The sequence below is a fragment of the Rhinolophus sinicus genome, chromosome 17 (assembly GCF_057876585.1).
Source record: "Rhinolophus sinicus isolate RSI-liver-muscle chromosome 17, RSI-T2T, whole genome shotgun sequence".
Taxonomy (NCBI): domain Eukaryota; kingdom Metazoa; phylum Chordata; class Mammalia; order Chiroptera; family Rhinolophidae; genus Rhinolophus; species Rhinolophus sinicus.
Window position 1 is genome coordinate 130145210 of NC_142517.1, and position 24063 is coordinate 130169272.

Consider the following 24063-nt stretch of genomic DNA (forward strand, 5'->3'; position numbering starts at 1 on the left):
GGGGTGGGTGAGGGAGCGGGCGGAGGAGGAAGTGTCATGGCGTCGGGCCGTGGAGGTTCTTCTCGCTGGTTCTTTACTCGGGAACAGCTGGAGAACACGCCGAGCCGCCGCTGCGGAGTGGAGGCGGATAAAGAGCTCTCGTACAGACAGCAGGCGGCCAACCTCATCCAGGACATGGGACAGCGTCTCAATGTGTATCCTTTCCAATTCTTGGCCCTCCGCCGCTCACGCCCTGTCCCCCTCACTATTCGCCCGGTCGCCGGGCCTGGTGTCCCGCGAACATGGCGCTCGGCCTTCGGTGGGCCTCGGCGGCGCTGTAAGGGAAGGCAGGCTCAGGCTCGTAAGGCTGCGAACGTCCCCCGGAGGAGGAGAGGAGTCCGGGATCGCGGGGTGGGAGGCTGCGTTGTGTAATCTGTGTGGGGCCGCGCGTGGTCGCGGCGGGGGATGGAAGTGCCGCCGCGGCGAGAGGGGACTCCTAGGGATTATCGCAGAGAAGAGGCGGCTGCCTGGACTTCTCGTCCGAACAGGGATTGAAAGGTAGGCGGGTTAGCTGTGCTGAAAGGCGTTAAGTGTTCGCAGCCTTTCCCCGCGTTCCTCGCCTGTTTGATGGCGGTTCTCTTGTACCTTGGGAGCGCACTGGAGGTCTTTATGTTCTTGGCGTGGTTTTGTAGGCGTGTGCGCGCGCGTTTTAACTGATTTTGAGTTTAGTCCGTTGTAGCCATTGATAAATCCTTCCTCGGCTCGCATAATAGCAATATTAGAGGGAAACAGCAGTTGTTACTATTCCTATTTGGTGTGGAGCCTTCTCCCCTCCCCCGCACGGGGTTTTATTTATTTATTTTCTTACAGGTTTGGGTTTGTTTTGTGTGAACGGGAGGCATTGGAAGAGAACTGTAGGTCGGGAATTTTCCATCAAAATTGTTTTGGAAATGGGACCATGTTTTTCTCAGATCTATTTCCTAAATGTTACGATTCAGCTCTCAGCTTACAATAAACACTGCGATTGTTTATATGCACAGGTTTTATATGTACCATTCTTTCACCAAGTTCAATAGAAATGTAAGTACTATTTTATTTTCTGTTTTTACTACAACCAAATTTGCAGTAAACCGTTATGCAGGGAAAAGTTGGTTATGGATTTTACTGTTGGATTTAGTGTTCCAAGATAACAGTGAAGATAAAGCTAGTGATGAACGTTTTGCTTCAAATGCTGGACTTCTGGTTTGTTTTTTAAATTTTTGGTGACAAGCTGCCAGGCACTGGGTTAGGCTCTGCTAGGTCTTTTGAGCTAAAAGATAAATAAGAAACATTTCTTTACTCAAAGGATTATTAGGTTGGTATTCATTTAAATCTTATACTTTTGAATAATTTCAAAAGGTAATGTATAATGTAATTTGAGCAAGCGTAGTCATCCTATTGTACATCTTAATTGTGTTAGACTGCTGTCATTTCAAATACTATGAAGTGAGCTTAATGTAATTGGAACTAAGTGTAATTAGTTTGAAATTATCTTTTGAAAGAGTTAAATGTTTAGCAGAAATTTTTCATTTGCTAACACAATTTCTGAAGGTGTCAAAAGTAGCTGTTTATCACACAGTAGCATTTGTTGTCTACTTGAACTTCTGGTGATTGAAATGTCAAATCTTGCTCAAACATACTATGTCAGAGGTGTGTGTGTGTCTGTGTGTGTGTGTATATGTGTGTTAGTTTTGAAGTAAAACTTATTCTCCAATACTAAGGCAATCATTTTGAACATAATCTGTAAATCTTGGCAAATTGAGTAATGGCGTTTCGTTGAAGTTTTTATTTTAAGTTATGAAAGATGTGAATTTGATGTCAGTTCTTTTCAGAGTAGCATCCATACTGTGTTGCATCTGTTAAAAAAGAAAATTTTGTATTGTTTAGAAATGTTTATTCCTACATTTTCACTGTATTTTTTGTCTTTTTATCACAGCTAATTTAAGAATGCTATTCTGCAAGGTGTGTGTGTAGAAAAATGGACCATCGAAGACTTTATACTATTTGTGGACTGTTATTAGGACCTTTTTGCTAAGAAAACAATGTTTGAAAAGGTCCTTAAAATATTTTTTTTGAATTGGAAGGAAAAGATAATTTAGACTAATTCCTATTTTAATCTCTTGATCATAAGTCTGACTTGGTTTACTAGAGTGGCATATAGGTTTGTCTTGAGCATTATTTTTTGTATACATTTTGGTCTCTTGCAGTCTTAGTTGCTTCTACTCTTCCTCTTTTAAATCTGCATGATTCTTGATCCATTTTCATAGTTAATGTCTTATGCAGACTTAGGTCAATGATGGTGTTATGGAAGAGAGAGGAAGCCTTTTTGGTAATGACATTTAGATTGAGAGAATTACATTTTTATTTAAATTGGCTCCAATGGCAGTAGTGAACTAATGAATACTAATATAAATGTGGCTTCTCATAAGTAGCCCTGGAAAATGCTGGTAGAAATCACAAGTCAAAATACTTCTGTAAATTCTTTATGTGGCTACAGATGTACCATTTGCTGAATCAGGCTCCTTTTCTACTTCCAGTAAGTGATCTCACCACAGGATTACACTTCTCTTTGAACCCTCCCTCTTTCATAATTTGTCTCTATGGACTGGTTGGTGTGCTTTAAAACGAATATTTTGCCTACAGCCAAAATTCACAGCTTTAACTTCAAGTTAACTGGTGAAGTCCAGGTCACTTGATTTAAACTTTCACTATTTTATTTAAATGCCGTCGTTCAATAAAAAAGCTAGAGTATTTTTATTACCTTATTTAGTGTCTTATATGTGTATGAAGGTAAACTTCAGCATTTTACATTGAGTCGTTATTAGCAGAATGAAATCTGGTTGTAATTTCTATTTTGAAAAGTAACATTGCACTCTTCATATCTAACTGTTGTCTTTTTGTTTTGTTTTTTGTCTTTGCTATTGTATCCAAAGTGGGTTTTAAGTTTCTGTGTGAGCACTTGCATCACTTGCATAGCCTCACTCCTATCTTTTCCCCCCTATTCTTTTAGGGTAAAGGGAGTGGTCTTATTGAATGTGAGTCACTTTTAAATTCAGACTCCCTGACATCATTGGGAAAAATATTTTATAGGATTATAATGGAATAACATAGTAAACTTACAAAAAGCGTGAGCCTTCACCACAAAGTAAACTGAACACCATTCCCTAAATTAAACTCTAAGAAGCTAAGATGTTAGTGACAAACTCTCATCCAGCTTTATAAGTATCATGCATTGATTATATTAAAACTTTTTTTGATGTTTATGTGGCTTCATTTTCCTACATTGACAAATTTAAAAAATAAAAAATCCTTTAAAACTCAAGTGCTATTTGTATTTAAGAATAAAATTAGTGTTATGTTGGGTGATTTGGAAACTGTTCTTTATCGAGTTCTATTGTTACTTACTCTTAGAGCGTTTGATCACTATCAACAGTAAATGACTTTTATATGTAACCAGTCAGATAAATCTACCCTTTGCTCACTGGATGTTGTGAGGTTTATGTAATTGGGATTAGTAATTAAAGAATGGCTTTGCTGGATCCAGCTCAAGATAAATCTAGTAAAATATAAAAAGCCTTAGAGTCAACAGTGCCTCCAAGGTATATACTGTGGGAGAGCATCCTCTCTCCTAGGTCAGTCTTAGAATAGATACTGACCCAGCTTCTGTTAGAAACTGTTCATTTGGTTAGACAAGTTTATGATGCATTTGGTTCTTATATTAATTCCAAATCTAATGAGTTCTCTTAAGATCAGGTTGTAAAGAGCACACACTTTTCTGAGTATTTTGTTGGTCATGGTCTATTCTTATGGCACCTCTCCAATTCACATGGTCATTTTAATATTCTCTTTACTTTCCTTAGTTCCTTTGCTACTTTTTTGACCTGCAGCAATCAGAACTGTATATAATATGCCAAATTTAAATGTGTTGTAATTCCTTTTAAGGTCTCGAGTACATGGTTAGTTAAGGACAGTATGCAGGACTTGTGATTTTAAGGAATGACTACAGTGACTTCTAAGAATGTATCATCTATCTCATATCTTGAGTTTGATTTTATGTATATAAGTTAGATTGCTACACATAAGCAGACTTGTATTTGCTTGTGCTGAATTTTATTACGTGCCACTTTTTGCTTACAGTCTATAATCTTTCTCAGTTGACTTGGCTCTTGACTAGTAGATCATTTGAAAATTTGAGGATGTTCTTTTTGCATTCCTTTCTTTCTCTGTAAAGACTTAAATCATAAAGGAAAGCCATTCTTTTATCTATCTAGAGAAGTGCCCACTCTCCCTGATCTTTGTCTGATAATATAGCATTCTGCCATTATAATTTTTAATAATAGTCCTTGGCAATATAAGTTTATCCAAGACTTTTTAAAAAGTAGATTTTATCCATTTTACACTGTGCTTGTTTATACTCAAGTTCCCTTAAAATTATCATACACGATTGCGTTTTGTGAAAGAAAACCAACATTTCCGGGGAATTGGTTAGCTAACGGGTCTTGTTTAAATGTTTACTATGAAAGCCCGAAATTTCTCTCAAAGGTAGGACTACAGATAAAGATAAATGTAAAAACATCCCACCCCCAACACACACACATATTCAAACTAGAAGGTAATGACTATCAGGGCAGGGAGCTTTTTGTTTGTTTTCTTTCTTTTTGGCTTTACTTACTGTTGTATTACCAGTACCTTTCATAGAGCAGATATTCAGCAACTATTTGTCAATAGAATGGATCAAATCTTACTGCTCACAGTTCTATTGAATGAATCCTTAAACATTTTTCTATATGTATGTCCTCCCCACATAGACACACTTGGGATGTTTTCTTTCATTATTGAAAGCTTATGTAGACATATGGTAAATGAAAACGGTAGGAAAAGGTATATGATAAATGTCCCTCCAATCCAAGGGTCTAAGCCCCCTACTCTACAGCATTTGCTATTACAGTGTTTGTGTACCCTTTCAGAAACACATTTTGCTTGTGAAGCCATATGTGTAAAGATCTTCTTCAGCACAGAAAAGCCCCGTCCCCCCCAGTTCTTGGCATACAGCAGCATATGAGAACATAAAAAAATTGGATTGGTTCTACTTAGGTTTAGTTGTGGCTACTTCAGGGGAAGTAATTTTTAAGACGGCAGCAGAAGGGATAGTATATGAGGTGTGATTTTTAAAAATATATAGTGAATGTTTAAATTAAAAAAAAAGTTGTCACAGTAAAAGACATTGCCATTAACCCCCCCCCCCCCCCAAAAATATCCCCTCTTGCTTCAAACACACTTATCCCATTGTTCTTGCCACTTTCTGAAGCAGTTCTGGAAGTCCTCTTTTCGTGTCTTTAGTTGCACTGTCATGGCTGCCTCGATGTCCTGAATTGATCAAAATGTTTACCTTTCATGGTCATTTTGACTTTGGGGAAGAGCCAAAAGTTGCACAGTGCCAGATCTGGTGAGTAAAGTGGATGAGGACACACTGTAATATTTTTGTTTGACAAATTGCCGTACCAGGCCAGCCCAGTGGCTCAGGTGGTTGGAGCGCCATGCTCCTAACACCAAGGTAGCGGGTTCAATTCCCACTTGGACCAGTGAGCTGCACCCTCTACAGCTAAGATTGTGAACAACAGCTCTCCCTGGAGCTGTGCTGCTGCAAGCAGCCGGAGGTTGGCGTGAGCTGCTGGGGGCTGCTGAGTGTTGCCGTGGGCTATCGTGTGCTGCCATGAGCAGTGGGTGGCCGGCAGCCAGCGTGAGTGGCTGGCAACTAGTGTGAGCTGCCGTGAGTGGCCGACCGACGACTGGTGACCGACTGCCTCAGCTTGGGGGAGCGTAAGGCTCATAATACCAGCATAGGAGAAATTGCTGTACCAGCAGCGATGTGTGATAGGGAGTGTTGTCATGATAGAGGATGAAACCATTTGCCCATTTCATGTTAGTGTGTTCATGATCCATGATTTACAGCACACTTTAAAACATACCTTCTCAACCGTGGCTCACACCCACTGACTTCACCGAACAAGTTGAAACTGGTCACACGCTGTTACTAAGGTTGACATGCCACTTCCCATGCCGCTTCCCCTATTGAAGATCCCTGCCTTTCCATTGGGTGGCACTTGGCAGCAGCATTCACCACATTTGTTGATGACGCCTAATCCAGTAGATCTCAACTGGGGACAGCTTTGCACACAAAGGGACGTTTGACAATACCTAGAGACATTTTTGGTTTTCATGAGTGGGGGAAAGGGTGCTGCTGGCATCTTGTGGATAGAAGCCAGGGATACTGCTAAACATCTCACATTACATAGGACAGCACAACGTAACAAAAAGTTACCTGGTCCAAAATGTCAGTAGTGGTGAGGTTGGGAAAACCCTGCGTTAATCTTGAGTTAATTGAGTGAAGGAGACTGACTAAAGCTGTTTTTCCACTAGATTACTTTGAGTGTATTTCATTTGTTCTAGTAAGAAATCACCTATTCATCTATAATCCCTCAAGGACCTTAAGAACAAAGATCACATTTATAAATGTTTTTTCTTGAAAAATTTTTTTTAGTTTCATTTGTAATCTTTTAAATTGAAGGCTTTAGGGAAACTGGTTTTGATATTCCTAAAATTTAACTTTTAAATTTAGTTTGTTAATGTTGCCTTTTGGTGAAATAATAATTGTTTCTTAGCTAAAGTCACACAGCCATAGAATGACAGAAGCAAAAATCACACCCAGTTCTAGAAGACCCCATAGTTTATGCAGTTGGCACTATGTCTACCTCAATTATCTGTTACTAGGCATCTCCTCATAGCCCTGAAATTTCTCACTGAAAGCAATGTGTATAAAGCTTTTGCAATGTGCCACTTGTGATTCACCAACTACTTGCATCAAAATTATCAGGATATTCATTATAAATATGCTTTATTGGGCTGTACTTTAGACCTGTGTAATCAGAATATCTGTGGTGGGACCGGGGATTCTTTACCTTAACAAGCTTCCCAGGTGCTACTAATGACTACTAAACTTGAAGACCATTTGTTTAAATTTTGCTTTTTCCTATGTGTGTGTCATAATAATCCATTGTTATACTCTGGTCATGTTTTATAGAAGTCAGATCAGCATGTATTTCATTCCTTTACTTCCTAAAGTGTCTTGTGAAATCTGAGTGGTTGTTTATATTATAGCTCACTTCTTATGCCTTTTAATTTAATAAAACAATTAGTCCAAGAATAATCTTATGTTCAAAATCCATTAATACTAGGAAATACTGCAGTGCTCTCCAGTAGAACTTTCTGCAATAATGGAAGTATCCTGTATCTTTGCTGTTTAAAACGATGAATACTAACCAAACATATTTCCTGAATTATAAATTTGAGATTATTAGACTAGGTGATTTCTAAATTCTTTTTCAGCTGTAAATTGCATGAATGAAAGTTATTGAAATCCCACTGTGTAACAAGGCACTTAGTCATCTCAGCTACAGTATTATCCTCCTGAGGAAACATGCAGTTACTAAGTAACTTGTCCAATATTCAAGCAGCCATTATGTGATTGGTATTGTATGCATTGTGCATCCCTACTTTTTCTCTGTATGGTGCTTTCTCGTTACTTTTCATGTGACGGTGATCTGTCAGTTTTTAAGTAAGACTCAGCTGAAATTCTAACTCTTCATAAAGCATTCCCCAGATAACTGTACTCTTCTAAATTTTTATCTCTGATCTTATCTTTGGGTCCTATTCATATCCTATTGTATTCCATCTATTTGGTGTCCTTTTGTATTGTAGCACAACTGTGCATGTGTGAGGTGAAATTTTTATTATTATAAAACAAAAACATAAAACCACCAAACAAATGTATAGCTTAATGAATTATAAGGCATACAGCCTTGTAACCCCTACTCAAGTCAAGAAACAGAACTTGGCTAACTAACCCAGAAGTACCTCCATATGCGCCATCAACCCCTTCTCTCCCTCCCAAAAGTCATCAGGATTTTTATGTTATAGTAATCACTTTTTTCAGTTCCTTTATAGTTTTACCACCCAACTCTGAATTCCTAAACACTACAATGTAGTCTCATCTATTACTAAAAATTTAATAGGCCTTTTAAATTTCAGTATACAGGTTTCCCCTCCATCACTTTCTTTTACCTAAATTTTATCTGTTGAAGAACCTAAGGCATTAGACCTAAAGAGTTTCCAACTTCTCTGGAATTTGCTGTTTGTGTACGCATGATGCAGTTTATCACGTTCCTTTGTTCTTGTGTTCCCTGCAAATTGCCAGTTGGATCCAGAAATTTGATCAGACTCATGTTAGATCCCTTTGGCAGAAGTACAGGTGGTGTTATGTTCTTTCATCAGGAGGCACGTAATGTCTGGTTTTTGTGGTGTTAGCAGCTGTTGCTATTCAATGCCTAGATCCTTTCATTGTGATACTCTTAATTCTGTCATTTCTTCTTCATTTATTAATTGGAATATTTTTATAATGGAATGCTATGATTCATATACTATTTAGACACCCAGTGGTACAGTTCATATAGGAAAAGACAGGCTAAATGCTTACTTCTTGCCCTATATTTACCACCTTTGTTGAGACAATTTATATACCATGCATTTCACCCCCTGGAAGTGTACAATTTAATAGTTTTTTTAGTGTACTCAGAGTGTGCATCAATATAAAAAATTTTCATTATCCAACGAAGAAACCCCACACCGTTTGGCCCTCTCTCCCCATTCTTCCCCCCAGCTTATTCTGAGCATTTTCTATAAGTGGAATTACACACTATGTGGTCCTTTGTGACTGGCCGCTTTCACTTAGCACATGTTTTCAAGGTTCATCTTTGTTGTACCATATATATCAGTACTTCATTTATTTTGCTTGATGAACTACCATAATACCATTTCATATATATTCATCAGTTAATGAACACTTGGGTTGTTTGCACTTTTTGGCTATTATATTGCTGCTATGAGTATTTATGTCTAAGTTTCTATGGGGACATATGTTTTGGTTTCTCTTGGGTGTATACCCAGTAGAATTGGACTATAGTAACTTTGTACCTTAATTATCTTGGATAGCTTCCTCAACTCGACTCTTACAGCACACTGTTCCAGGTTCATCTTGTATATTTTCTGCTCCACAGCTGGAATAACCATTCTTTAAGAAACTTTTCTTTTTTTTGAGTACCAAGTAATATTGTTTCTAGGCATCTTGAATGCACAGAAAGAGTAAATACATAGTATAGTAAATATATATTCACTATGCACATCAGTATATTGTTATTCTTCATTTACACATTAAATATGTAAAATAGATGTTGGCTGGCCTTTTTTTTTTTTTTTTTTTTTTTTAATTTTATTGGGGAACAGTGTGTTTCTCCAGGGCCCATCAGCTGCAAGTCATTGTCCTTCAGTCTAGTTGTGGAAGGCACAGCTCACTGGCCCATGTGGGAATCGAACCAGCAACCCTGTTGCTCAGAGTTTGCGCTCTAACCAACTGAACCATCCTTCCACCCCTGGCTGCCCTTTTTTATATGTGTTCATTTTAAATATATATTTAAAATATCTCAAAAGTTCATTATATTATATCTCTGACCTTTCACACCCAAATCTTATTTCTCAAGAGTGTGAGGATTGAGGGATGATAGAATTTAAATATCCCATAGTCACATATTAACTTAATCCCATATTACACAAATAAATTTCAGAATAACAATACTATCACCACCAATATGTTTACTGAGACCAGTTAAATGTTTGCTCTGCTCTTGCATCTTACCCCTGGTTTTTAAAAGTCATAGCACCATTATCTTAAATAACCATTACAAAACTCTCCCTTTTAATCTTTATTTAATCTTAGTTCTTCATGTAACTGTATTGTTCACTACCAGTGCTTATGTTGAAGTCTTTGCAGTCATTTTGAAGACCACGGAAACAGTATTCTCTGAATCGCATGTTTATAAGTTTGTGCCCTTAATAGTCGGTTAGTTTTGCTGGATAAAAAATTCTTGATTTACGCTTTCTTTTCTTAGGTATTTAAATATGTAACAACTTTTTTCTGGCATACAGCACAGTTTGGGTGGTGATCTAACTTTCTTAAATGTATTGTTGCCTAAATGGCCAAAGGATTTCTTTTTTCCTTAAAATTCAGTAATTTTACTACAATATATCTTAATGTTGGTTCTGAGTTGATACATTCAGGTGTGTGATGAGCTCTTTCAATATGTAATTTCATATCTTTTCTATTTATGCTTCATGTTTTGAATTATTTTCTTAATGTCTCATTAGTTTGGAGGTATGCTACTGTTTTAATTTTTTTGTTTGTTTTTCATTATGGTAAATACGTGTATATGTAACAAAATTTACAATTTTAACCATTTTTTTTAAGTGTATGGTTTAGTGGCATTAAGTACATTCACATTGTTGTGCTGTTATCACAACCATCCATATCCAGAACTTTTTTATCTTCTCAAGCTGAAGCTCTGTGTTTCATTAATCAAACTCCACATTTCCCCCGCTCCTACTCCCTCGCAACCACCATTTTACTTTCTTTGTCTATGAATTTCTTGGTACCTCATATAAGTGGAATCATACAATATTTGTCCTTTTGTGTCTGGTTTCTTTCACTTAACATAATGTCTTCGAGATTGATCCACGTTGTAGCATGTGTTAGAATTTTCTTCCTTTTGTATATATGTGTCACATTTTGCTGATCCATTTATCCGTCGGTGGACAGTTGGATTGCTTTTACTTTTTGGCTATTGTGAATAATGCTGTTATGAACATTAGTATACAAATAATTGCTCAAGTCCTTGCTTTCAGTTCTTACTGGGTTTATACCCAGAAGTGAAATTACTAGATCACTTTGTAATTCTGTTTAATTTCTTGAGGAACTGCCATATTGTTTTTCACAGCCACAGCACTATCTTAACATTCCCACTAGCAATGCACAAGAGTTCCTAATTTCTTCACATCACCAATGCTTGCTCTTTTCTGATTTTCTGATAATACCCATCCTGTGATAGGCAGTCAGTTAGCTCAGTTGGTTAGAGCATGATGCTCATAACACCAAGGTTGCCGGTTCAATACCCACATGGGCCACTGTGAGCGGCGCCCTCCACAACCAGATTGAAACAACTATTTGACTTGGAGCTGATGGGTCCTGGAAAAACTCACTTAAAATAAATAAAAGTTAAAAAAAAATAATAATAACCATCCTGGGAAGTGGTATCTTGTAGTTTTGACTTGCATTTCTCTGATGGCTAGTGATGTTGAGCATCTTCCCCCCCCCCCCGCTTCCTCCCCACACTCTGGTTCAAGCTGTTGTTTCTCAGTCTGATTGTGTAGAACTCAGCTCCTTGGCCCATGCTGGTATTATGAGCCTTCTGCTCCTCCCAGCTGAGGCAGTCGGTCGCCAGTTGTTGGTCGGCCACTTAGCAGCAGCTCACAGCAGCCGGCTGCTCACAATGACCACTGGCCACTCACGCTGGCCACCAGCCTCTCACAGTGGCCCACAGCAGCCCACAGTAGCCCATCTTCAGGGAGAGCTGTTCTTCACAATCGTAGCTGTAGAGGGCGCAGCTCACTGGCCCATGTGGAATTCGAACCAGCCACCGCGGGATTAGGAGCATGGCGCTCTAACCACCTGAGCCACCTGGCCAGCCCAAGCATCTTTTCACGTGCTTATTGGGACATTTATGTATCTTCTTTGGGAAAATGTCTGCTTAAGTCCTCTTTCCATTTTTAAATTGTTTTTGTTGTTAAAATGTAGTTCTTTATGTAATCTGGATATTCCTTATCAGATACATGATTTGCAAATATTTTCTCCCATTCTGTGGACTGTCTTTTTACTTTCTGATGCACAAAAGTTTTTAATTTTTATACAGTCCAGTTTACCTATTTTTTCTTTTGTTGCCTGTGCTTTTGGTGTCACATCCAAGAAATCATTGCCAAATCTAAAGTCATGAAGCTTTTTCCATTTTCTTCTAAGAGTTGTATAGTTTTAGTTCTTGCATTTAGGTTTGATCCATTATGAGTTAATTTTTGTATCTGGTTTAAGGTAGGGATTAGATTTCATTCTTTAGCATGTGGATATCCAGTTTTTCCATTACTGTTTGTTGGGAAAAAAAAGCAGTTCTTTCTAATGTAATTTTGTTGCTTGGGGATAACTCTTGTAATTTTTTCTTAGAGGTATCTGTGTGGCCTAAATACTCTACGTTACTCACTTTTGTCGGAGAGATTACTTTTCCTGAGCTTTAAGTAGATGTGCTTCAGAGTAGCTTTTCACTTGTGCTACCTTTTCTGTTATTTTGAGTAATGTTCAGAAATGTAGCAGCTTGTTTTCTGAGGTTTACTGCCTATGATCCCCTCCCTCATCTTTACCTTCTCTTTGCCTTGTCTCTATCCTGCCAATTTTGCTTTTGGTCCCAAACGTTTCTCTTCATGTAGTCCTGGAAGAGAGCTTTGGAAATTGAATTTCAAAATTTCGTAGAAATTAACTTCAGCCCTTTACTCCTTACTCTACGCCTCTTGCATCCACTCACTTATTGGACTTGATAAAATTCCTCCTAGGTTAAGCTGTTCTCAGATTGGCCCACCGTGATTTCCAATGAATGCTTCTTGGCTACTTTGAAGTTGTTCTGTTATCAGTCTAGCACATGCTCCATTACTTTCCTTTGCTTCTTGTTAGGTAGATGCTGATACTGTGTAGATATTGTGGTTATACAGTATTCTGTTTTGTATTGGGATTTCCTAGGAATGCCTTATCAAGTGGTTTGGTTATACATATCTATGGGGTTTTGGTTTTGCTATCTTGTTACTCTGGTTTTCTGTGGGGATTTGGGTATCAACTGCCACTGTCTTATAATTCCTCACATAAGACATTAAAATGGTCATCCTTAATCATTTTAGGAGGTGATACACTAATTTCTAATCACACTACAATAGATTGTCATTTAAATGTTCTTAATAGGTGTAAGTTCTAGGAAGATAAGGATGATTTTTTAATAATAATTAGGTAACTTGAACTTCCTTCTGTTAAACAAGGAGGAGGATCTATCTGGGAGAGTTTATTGATAGATGTTAAAAAATATATATGTGGGCCGGCCCAGTGGCTCAGGCGGTTGGAGCTCCGTGCTCCTAAAGCCGAAGGCTGCCGGTTCGATTCCCACATGGGCCAGTGGGCTCTCAACCACAAGGTTGCCTGTTCCACTCCTCAACTCCGGCAAGGCATGGTGGGCTACACGCCCCCTGCAACTAACGACAGCTGGACCTGGAGCTGAACTGCACCCTCCACAACTAACATTGAAAGGACAACAACTTGACTTGGAAAAAATCCTGGAAGTACACACTGTTCTCCGATAAAGTCCTGTTCCCCTTCCCCAGTAAAATCTTTTTAAAAAAACATAAGTATATGATGTTTTTGATTGATTTTTTTCAAGTTGATTCTGAAAAGAACTCTAGAAAGTTTTCCAAAAAGCTTTAATATTATTTTAAAACATTGTGCTCTATCTGCCTAATTTACAGCGATATTGATTATGGCGTGTATTACGTATTACACAAGTCTTTATAAGATCTTCATGAAGCAGCTTTATTTTTCAAAATTAGATGATTATAAGATATTCAAATAATTCAAAGCTTTTCTGTATGCACACACACACGCATGTGCCTGTTAGTCTTGGTAGTTCACATGCTTCTGTGGTGGCTTTAGCCCGTGTGCCCTAGAACAGACACATTTTGTACAATATGGTAATATGATTCTAAACTAAGTCTCATCTTTGAGTGTTTGCATTGGCCAAGGCACACAAAGGTCTCTGTATAACGGCTGACTTTTTTTACAGAACAAAGTGCCTAAATCATTACACACTTTAAATATGTATACACATTCTAGAGAATGGGGGAAATGATGGAAACTTTACTACCCTACAATATTTTGGGGCGTTAACTTAATGTCCTATATTTTAAAAAGTTATGGTTTGGGCCGGCTGGTTAGCTCAGTTGGTTAGAGCGCCGTGCGCATAGCACCAAGGTTGCCAGTTTGATCCCCATATGGGCCATGTGAGCTGCACCCTCCGCAACTAGATTGAAACAGCTACTTGGAGCTGATGAGTCCTGGAAAAACACACTTAAAAAAGAAAAAAGTTATAATTTAAGTTGTAAAGCTGGCATATAGAGTATTCCTGATGTGATCATGTTTAAAGAAATAAATGTAATGTGAAGTTTTCTCTAAATCACTTGAGTCTGATACAGAAAAAGAAATAAATGATGAGGACTACAATACACCTACGTGTTCATTGTTAAAATATTTTGAAGTTATGGCATTAATGGCTCATACTTAGTGACAGTGTGCTGTCTGTTTGCATGACAACAATTATTCCACAAACATTGAGTGCATATTATGTGACAAAGCAGTATGCAAAGTTGGTGTTTATTTTCTTACAAATAAGAGTGCTTTTCCCTAAGGGACTTACTTACACGTTCTAGTAGGAGAGGAAAAAGAAACTTGTCTATCTAATGTGGGAATAACTAGGAATGGAAATCAATTTGAGCTCATTTGTGATGCCTATGAATATTTAATACATTTAAATCTTTTATATAATCTTAATGAATTTTCTATTTAGAATGTCAGCAGTGGGTTGCAACTTGTGCTTATAGATACAGAGGCTGTCCAAAATATGTTTACACATTTTAACAAGGGAAAAAAATTGCAATACTCACTATATACCGATAACAAAAGATGAATACAAGTCACGTTTGACTCCTGCAATTACAAGAGATGCTCAAAGTGGTTACCATCAGCATCCAGACACTTCTGATTACAGCGAACTACTGCTTGAGCAACGTTGACCAAAGTGTCCACTTGTACATATTTCTGGCACCCCTGGTATATTTGTCTATATAAAACCACTAGCTAGATGCGGTTAATTTCCCATTTCTTTACTATGTTAACGTTGTTACTAGAAAAATCTTAATTACATATGTGGCTCACATTGCATTTGTAATTGATAATGCTGTTTTGGGTTATAAACTTTTAAAAGAAATACTAGTTAATGGAAAGTGTAGACATTTGTATCTATCAACAAATAAATTACAGTGGAATTCACACTGTAGTAATTTGTTCTATAGAGAAGTGTGCACATTCAAATTAATTTTAAATTGAGGACTCATTTAGAAGTTTAAAAAATAGGAATGCAGAATATTTTCTGCTCAAGAATCTTCGGATTATGAAAACTGACAGTTTCCATGCTGGAAAAATAAAATAGCCAAGAGAGCAGGGAAAGGAAGTTCTGAGGATTTGGAGGTAGTCTTTAAGTGATGCATTCATTGAGAGATGATACCAGATTTTTACAAGCTCCCCATATCCTTAGATGATTTAGATAGTTTGTATTGCTCTAGTTCAGTGATTGGTGTTTTGAGCACCTAATAAGAGTAGGTATTTGAATTAATGATATATGGTTCACTTTATGTAGACTTAAACATCTGTTCAGATTATTTTTGTTAACCAAGCAAACTAATGGTTTTCTGAAATAATTGCATAACTTAAATGTCAACGTGAATCATTATTTAAGAGATGGATATATACCTTCTGAAGGTGAAACCTAGTTAAATGTGCAGTAAGGTTATACATGGTTAATGTGAATTTTGTTTACCAGTATTTGTTGCGCTATGATAGAACTTTTGGTTTCCTTGATATTTCCTTTGATGGTGTGTGTACACTAAATATTTACGAGATAGCTTTATTTAAGAGATGTCTTTAACATTAGCTCCTTTTTTAAAACATCTATTAAGTTATAATTCACATACCATAAAATTCACCCACTTAGAATGTACAATTCAATGGGTGGGTGTATTTACAGAGTTGTACAACTATTAGGTTGGTGCAAAAGTAATTGCGGTTTAAAAGGCTAAAAATTGCAAAAACCTCGGTTACTTTTGCACCAACCTAATACCATCACAGTCTTAAGTTTATAATATTTTCATCAACCCAAAGAGAAACCCTGTATCTATAAGCAGTTCACAATATCTCTCCCCCTCTCAGCCATGGACAGCTGTTCTGTTTCAATAGCTTTGGGTATTCTGGACATTGCATATAAATGAGATTGTGTGGCCTTAGCATATTTCCAAGATCCATCCATGGTATATAGCATGTATCAGTACTTAGTTCCTTTTTTCTGCTGAACAACATTCCATCCATCATATGGATATACCTCTTTTATTCATTATCACTTGATGGACATTTGGATTGTTTCCACCTTTGGGCTACTGTGAACATTCTTGTACAAGTTGTGTGGACATACGTTTTCATTTTCCTTGGGTATGTGGAGTTACTGGGTTGTATGGTAACTCTAGACCTTAATAATCTTGGGTTGCTCTTTAAAAACATTTTGAGAAACTGCCAAACTGTTTTGCAAAGTAGCCCCACTATTTTACCTTCCCTCAAGCACTATATAGGGTTCTAGTTTCTCTACTTCTTTGTCAACACTTGGTATTGTCTTTTCTTATTTACAGCCATCTTACACTCCTGCTGATGTTAAGTAGTATCTCATTGTGATTTTGATTTGCATTTCCATAATGACCAATGGTATTGAGCATCTTCTCGTGTTTATTGGCAATTTGTTTATGTTTGGAGAAATGTCTACTTAGGTCCTTTTACCAGATTTTAAAGTGTGTTGTGTTTTTATTATTAAGTTGTAAGAGTTCTTTATATATTCTGGACACCAGGCCTTTATTAGATATATGATTTTCAAGTATTTCCTTCCGTTCTATGGGTTGTCTTTTTCACTTTCTTGATGGTATCATTTGTAGCACATGCATCTGATTTGCTCAGTGTTGTGTCCTGCGCAACAAAGGCTGTAGGGAGGCGAGAAGGGGCGGCTTTGGGTTAAGCTATAATAAAGAGAGAGAGACTCAATACAGTTAAATTACAGAGGAACAGAGGACCCACAGTATCAGAGACTGGGGCATCTGTCAACCAGTCCCTCAGACGGATGTTTGTGAACCCGGCAATGTCCCAAAATTACCAGTCAGTACCTCCTCCACAAAGTTATTAGTAGAACAATTAACTCCTGCCACTGAAGAAAATGCCCCAGTCTCTCATACTGCGGGTCCCCTGGTCCTCTGTAATTTAACTGTATTGAGTCTCTGTCTCTTTTTTATAGCTTAACCCAAAGCCGCCCCTTTACACCTCCCTACAGCCTTTGTTGCGCAGGACGCGACAGCTCATATTTTTCTTTTGTTACTTGTGCTTTGATGTCATATCTAAGAAAGCATTGCTTGGTCCAAGGTGATGAAGATTTATTCCTGTTTTCTTCTAATAAGTTTTATAGTTTTAGCTTTCGCATTTAGGTCTATTACCTATTTTGAGTTAGTTTTTGTGTGTGGTGTAAAGAAGGGGGACAACTTCATTTCTGTGCATGTGGACATATGGTTGTCCTAGACCAGGGGTGTCCAAACGTTTTTCAACGTTTTTCACCAAGGGCCATATGCGGTAAAATACACAAACAGCCGGGCCACTCACTGGAGGTGAAGTACGTATTGCCTCACCTGGTTTATTTAAGTAAACTAAATATATTTTTGGAATTTGCTGCGGGCCAATTAACAATGGATTGCGGGTCGCAGTTGGCTCCGGGCCGCAGTTTGGACACCCCTGTCCTAGACTATTTCTTGAAAAGCCTATTTGTTGAAAAGTCTATTATTCTTCTTCCATGAATTACCTTGACACTCTTGTTGAAAAATAAATTGACCATAAATATAAGTGCTTATTTTGGACTCTATTCTGTTCTGTGATCTATGTGTCTTTCCTTACGCCAGTTCACATAGTCTTGATTACTGTAGTTTTGTAGTAAGTTTTGAAGTCAGGCAGTATGAGTCTTCAACTTTGTTCTTTTTCAAGATTGTTTTGGCTAATCTAGGTCCCTTGCAGTTCCAAATGAACTTTAGAAATTGACTCATCATGTTCCATAAAACAGAAGCTAGGACGTTGAATCTGTTGATCAATTTGGGGAATACTGCCATCTTCACAATTTTAATTTAGGTTTTCTATAATATTAGTTCTTATTTGTTCAGCCATCTGAAGGAAAGGGAACGTTTTAAGATTTATGTGGAATATTTGAATATCTGTGCAATGTTAATGTTCTTGTTTCACAGTACTTATGACTATTTGGAGGATGGTAGTATAAGGAGGAACTGAGTATAAGGCAAAGTAGAGACTTAATGAAATGCTAAGAATACTTTGAAGTATAAGTTGTTGTTTTTTCACTTTGTAACAAATTCATAATGGTGAGGTACTCTTCAGTAAATGTTAAAATGCCAGACATTAGTAAGCATATTAAATATATTTAAATATGTAATTATGGCAACCAAACTTTATTCTCTTAGTACTGCTTTTTAGCAATACTGAATACTAGTACTCTTCAGTCTTTATTAAGCCAGCTCTCTTTTAAATATAACTAGATGTCCCAAATAAAATCCAACCTGAAGATTTTTAAATTCTCAATATAAATTATCTTGTGTTGACAGTATTATACTCACACATAATTATATGGGTAGCAAAGTAACTAAAATACCAGATTGGGTTAATGATATTTTCCGTAACAATGTAATGCCAGTCTTTTCAGTGCAACCAAATTAAGGGTTTAAATCACTTTTAACATTGTATTGGAATTTTGGTTTAATTTGTTTGAGCTCGGTGATCTTTCGCATAAACAAATGGACATTTTGACCTATTTCATTTTCTTTATTGGGGACTGTATCTCCCTTGCTTTTCCTTTTATCTAAATTTCTACTTTCCTCTTTCTATTCTAGGAGCTTCTTTCTACTACGAGTCTCTGCTAAAGTTACATTACCACTTTTCCTTAACTATAGCCTTAGGCAAGTGATTTCCAAATCTTAAGCTATGATATCTAGAACTAGCTGTTTATTTATTAATGAAGTCCCTTTCAAGGCACAGAAAATACTTGTCTTAGTCTTAGGGGAGGGGGAAGTGTTGGGACAGGTAAGGGACAGGGAGAAATGGCTTCACCAGTCTGTAGGACCTAAAGATAAAACATAAGAACGGTTTAGGAGCCTGTTAATACTATATTAGCAAGTAGAAAACAGACTTGAAAGTTTTTTTTGTTGGTTTTTTTTCAGGGCTTTTTTGGATTAGGAGATTTAAAGTTGAAGAATAATAGAACAGCTATGGGTAGTTCTTAAATACAAATGTACGTACAAAGTGTGTGCACAAAATTAATTACTGAAAGAATAAAGACCAGAATGAGTCACTTAAAACTGGTCATCTTTGGTGACTTAGAAATTACCCAGTCTTTTTGTGACTGCAAACTGACCTTGCCTCCCGTTATCAAGGTTGAAGCAAGCAGTGGAGGGTGAAAATTGTCAGCTGTGAGGGTATCATGCACAGAAAGGGAGACGACGGCCAGAAATGGGCAGGAGGAGAATAGGTGGAGAAGGAAGGGAGTCAGTCAAGAGGCAGGGATAGAAACATACAAACGAATAGAAAAAAAGAAGGGGGTGAAAACAACTGGAAGGAGAAGAGAAGAAAGGAATCTGAGTATAGCCATTGACATAATGTCAGGTGTCATTATTTTAGTGTTTGCATCGGCTTAGTTAGAACTGAGAACCTTTAAAAAATTGAGTTAACTGGAAGGAAGAAGGCTAGCAAGAACAAAGGAATTTTACAAAGCATGTTAAATCACTTAAAATTTAACATCAACACTGACAATACACAATTTTCATAATATGTGAGGCACTATTCTAAGTGCTTTACATATATTGATTCATTTAATCTCCATCACAACTTTATAAGAAGGTACTGTTTCTCCCATTTTACAGATGCAAAAACTGAGCCACAAACAGAATGAGCAATTTGCCTAGGCTAGTGAGGTAACAGCTAGGATCCACTGAGGCAGTCTTTGATCACCTCTGCCTGCCCCTCCATGATTTGTATAGTATATTTATGTAGACATTTGTCTCATTTGGAGGATGTAGTATCCTCTTGAAGTAGCTGTACATCTACTAGGTGACAAACTGTGGACTACTTCAAAATCAATTTATCTTCCCTTTAGTTACAATAACTGGAGAAAGTTTATTATTAAACTAGAGACCCAAACGCAAAGAAGGATAGTGCATGATCCCTGTCCCCAGTGAACGGAATCTGTTTGTAGTTGTTTCATCACTTGAATCAACCAAGTATGGACTCCAGTGTTGGTGTGAACTCTGTGACTTTGAACGAAGTTTACGTGTGTTTGGTAAAAGGCACCAGACCAACTAATAAATAATATTGCCATTACTTATAACTTCTGGAATTCTTTTCCTTTTAATAAGCCACACAACAGAATCAGTTTTCCGTACAAAAAGCAGTACCTAGTTTGATTACTTTCCTTAGTCATCCTTAAAATTAAAGCCTCACGTGGATGGCCACAAAATATTTATCTAAACAGGTGTTTTGTTTTGTTTGGTTTGGTTTGGTTTTGCCACCTGATAGAGTAAACTGTTTGCAGGTTGTAGAGGAGGCAGTGTGAATGGAGTTAGTGGATTTCACCAGGAACTTTGGAAGTGTTGGGTGTTAGTTGCACTGGAGGAGGATGAGGACTATTTAGAGAGAACAGAAAGGCCTCTGTGATGAGTGTGGTAAATACACCAGGAATCTACCCTGAAGGTCACTGATTGTTTAGTTCCCTGAATACTTAATTTTTAAAATAATTTGTAGAATTTTAGAATCATTCACTAGCACACATACTTTGTTTCCATCGAGACTATCTTCTAAGGAGAAAAGCTGTGTGGTTTGAAAGTACCTCTGGATATTGAGGCTTTCAAAAAGTCTGAAGAGGATGGAGCTGAGACTGGGGATACTAAAAGATTTTACCAAGCAAAACTCATTGGAAACTTTAAGAAGTGCCCTTTAGGCAAGTAAGAGAAATTTTGGATCACCTGGCAGTTAGGAAGGAAGTTTAAATATTAAGTTTAGTCTAATCTGACTTTTGAATTGATGCTCTTTTGCTTCCCTCTTTGATTAATAGTGACATTTGAAGGCTGGCTTAGCCATTCCCCTCTTAGACATTAGCAAGAAAATGAATGAGAGGTTGTAGGAAACTGAGTGTATCTTCATTTTATTGGGTGTTTCTTGCATTTCTTACATTGGTATTGGCTCCTAGATTTTTGTTGTGGTATTTGGAATACTTTGAATATAACGTTGGTGCCTTATACAGAGGGTGCCAAAAAGAAGGTGCCAAAAAATGTATACACATTTTAAGAAAGGAAAAAAACTGTATTAAAATTGTAGTACAATGAATGATGCTAGCATTCGTTTGATTAACGCCATCTTTTGAGCAAACGTCATACTACACACACATTGCTACATAATTCAATTCAACTTCGAAAAGTAATACTCGTACATAGATAACATCTCTTAAAATGTGTACATTTTTTTAGCACCCCCTGTATATAGACCATCCACATGTCATTCAGATACATTGAATAGTAGCTACACAGTGCTAGATAATGAGAACATGAATGAATAATTCAGTCTCTGTTCAAGCTGCTTCTAGACTGTCAGGACAGATGAAATTAATAACCCAAAAGTTAGAATACAGCACAAATACAATGGTGGAGGTATGCACAATTTCCTATTGAATAAAAAAGGGTACTTCATTCTGACTCAGGGCTTTTACCTTAGGAAGAGGTGCTCTTTTGAGTTCATCCTTTAAATAGAAAAGGAATTAAATAGACAAAGTAGGTAGCAGTGGTAGGAAATTTTAAGTGTGTGGAAAAAAATAACTGATGTAGGAATTATTGTTTGATCTCAGTTATCTTATACTTTCTGCACCTCAGAAAACTCCCCGCCCTGATGGCTGCTATTTAACTGGTATGTCAAGAATGTTAACTAATTTTGATGTTGCTTAATTAAATCTGTTGTAAAGAAGAGTAACAGTAGTTTATTCTAAATCCATGAAAACTCAGAATAAGTTTTTTTGAGCATTCTCAATTTTTAAAATATTTTCCTTGTAATTTTAATTTTAAAAGATGGAAAAAAGTTGAAAGTCCAAGTTGAAATTATTCAGTCCTTTTAAGGTAACATTGTTTGGAGTCAAACTCACTTAATTTTTAGGTCGGTTATAAAGATTTGTACATCAGGAAGGAACTTCCTGAAGTCATTTTTACTCCATTTATTAATCTGCAAATGGAATTGGACTAGAGAAGGTCCCTTTCAGATCCAAAATCCAGTGATTAAATTTCGTGTCTCAGCGATGATATTTGTAAATTGTTTTAAAAGCTCTCAGAGGAAAGGGTCCACCTTCCCCGTATGATAAATTTTCTCCTTATGTTACCTTCCCAAATCACATATCATGATTTATGTCCCCTCCCCTTCCTCTTTTGGCCTTGTTTCTGATTAGTGATTGATCCCCAAGATACAGTGAGACTCAAATGTTCATCTCTTGAAAAATAATGTACCTAATCTTTACATTTAGAAATTATCTTTCCACGGGATATTCCTTTTTTAAATTAAATTTATTGGGGTAACATTGGTTGATAGTTTTATAAGAAGTTTCAGGTATGCACCTTTCCAATACAACATGTATACTCCATTGTGTGCTCACTACCTAAAATCCCTGTCACCATGAGGTATTTCTTGTATGTGATCTTCTTGTATGTGATCTTGAAACTCTTGTAATTGAGTTTAAAGTATGCCTGTTTTCTGAATCAGCAGTTATTTGGTTTATTTGTAACTTTGGGGGTAAATATTTGCTCAGAAGTGATGCTTCCCTCTCTTACTCAATGTGTTTGTTAGAGCTCTGTTCTTACACTTCTATCAGAAGAACATAATTCACTAAAACTAAAAAATATTGCTAATTTTTTTATCTCCAGTTAGCACTGTTTCTACTCTGTTGGTTTATCTGACATATTTATTCCGTTTTCTACGCTGCTTTTTATATTGCAGTAGTAAAGTAATAGAGAAATTAAGAGCAGTTTTATATGCAGACTCCTCTTCTCATTTTTCCTTGTTATAGATCCTTTTTCTGTCTCTTAAGCAAGATTGTGTAGCTCTTAGCCGCACAGTGAATTATTAATTTAAAAGAACTCTAGAAAGTCGTGACTGCCCCGAAAGGGAAAATCTGAATATACTTTATAATCCGCTTTTCATCTTTTTGTTGAAGCTATTGCTTCTTCATTAGTTGTCTTGAGGGTTTTTTCCTTTACCTTCTCAATGTGCATTAACATTTAAACTTTTTCTCAGTTAGCTAAAGTGTAAGTCTTTTTCCTTTTTCCCTTTAGAATTCTACTTGCAACACAAGTAAAACAGATTGTATAGACTTGGGTAACTAGTTCTATTTAATGAATAACTTATGATGCATCAGTCTTGTCATAGCCCAACTAGTGATTCCTTCCTTGCACCCCCCTCCCCTTTAGAAAGTAGCTTTTTCCAAAATTGTTTTTGAAATAACCAAATTTTTATCTTCTCTGCAGATAATATCACCTACTGCATTATTTTTGGCTGCAAAAGTGGAAGAACAGGCTCGAAAACTTGAACATGTTATCAAAGTAGCACATACGTGTCTGCACCCCCTAGAGCCACTGCTGGATACTAAATGTGATGTATGTAAAGGCGGGGGTTTTTGCTTTTTCTCGCTAAGTTTGAAACCTTTTCATTATTTGGTACCAGTAAAAACATAATTCATTTAGCGTTGCCTTCCAAATGTTGCTTCTTTCTTTTACCACTTAGGAATCAATCCGGTAGAAACATATTAAATATGATTATGAATTATAATATCGTTCTGAATCATGTAAGGCTTTGATTCAAAGGTACTTTCAGTTTCACATTTTTGTTGTTTTTCTTCACAGTAAACCTGTGATATATATGGAGGGTAAATCCTATCACCTCATTGTTTGGGTGTATTCAAGACCAGAGATAGTCAGCAAATGAAGGAATAAGAAAGCCTTTGTATTTACCTCCAGACCAGTAATTAGTCTTTTCACAGAATTGTTTCTTTATGAATGCTTACTGCTACTTATCTCTCTGATACATAAAAACACATTTTACTATGCATTCATGAGTGGCATTTTTAAAAAGTATTTTAATTT

At 36.9% G+C, this 24063-nt stretch overlaps 1 protein-coding gene across 3 annotated transcripts in view; it reads left to right on the plus strand.

Moving 5' to 3' along the window:
• Positions 1 to 24063, plus strand: part of CCNT2 (cyclin T2) — a 41417-nt gene continuing 17354 nt past the window's right edge. For 2 of the 3 annotated variants that reach the window (XM_019731145.3, XM_019731146.3), the window contains exons 1-3: positions 3 to 194; positions 978 to 1059; positions 23449 to 23577. In XM_019731145.3, the coding sequence (XP_019586704.1) occupies positions 37 to 194; positions 978 to 1059; positions 23449 to 23577 (369 nt within the window). In that variant the 5' untranslated portion in view covers positions 3 to 36. Of the gene's footprint in view, positions 195 to 977; positions 1060 to 23448; positions 23578 to 24063 lie in introns of all 3 variants that reach the window. The other variant, XR_002137326.3, reaches the window with a different exon arrangement.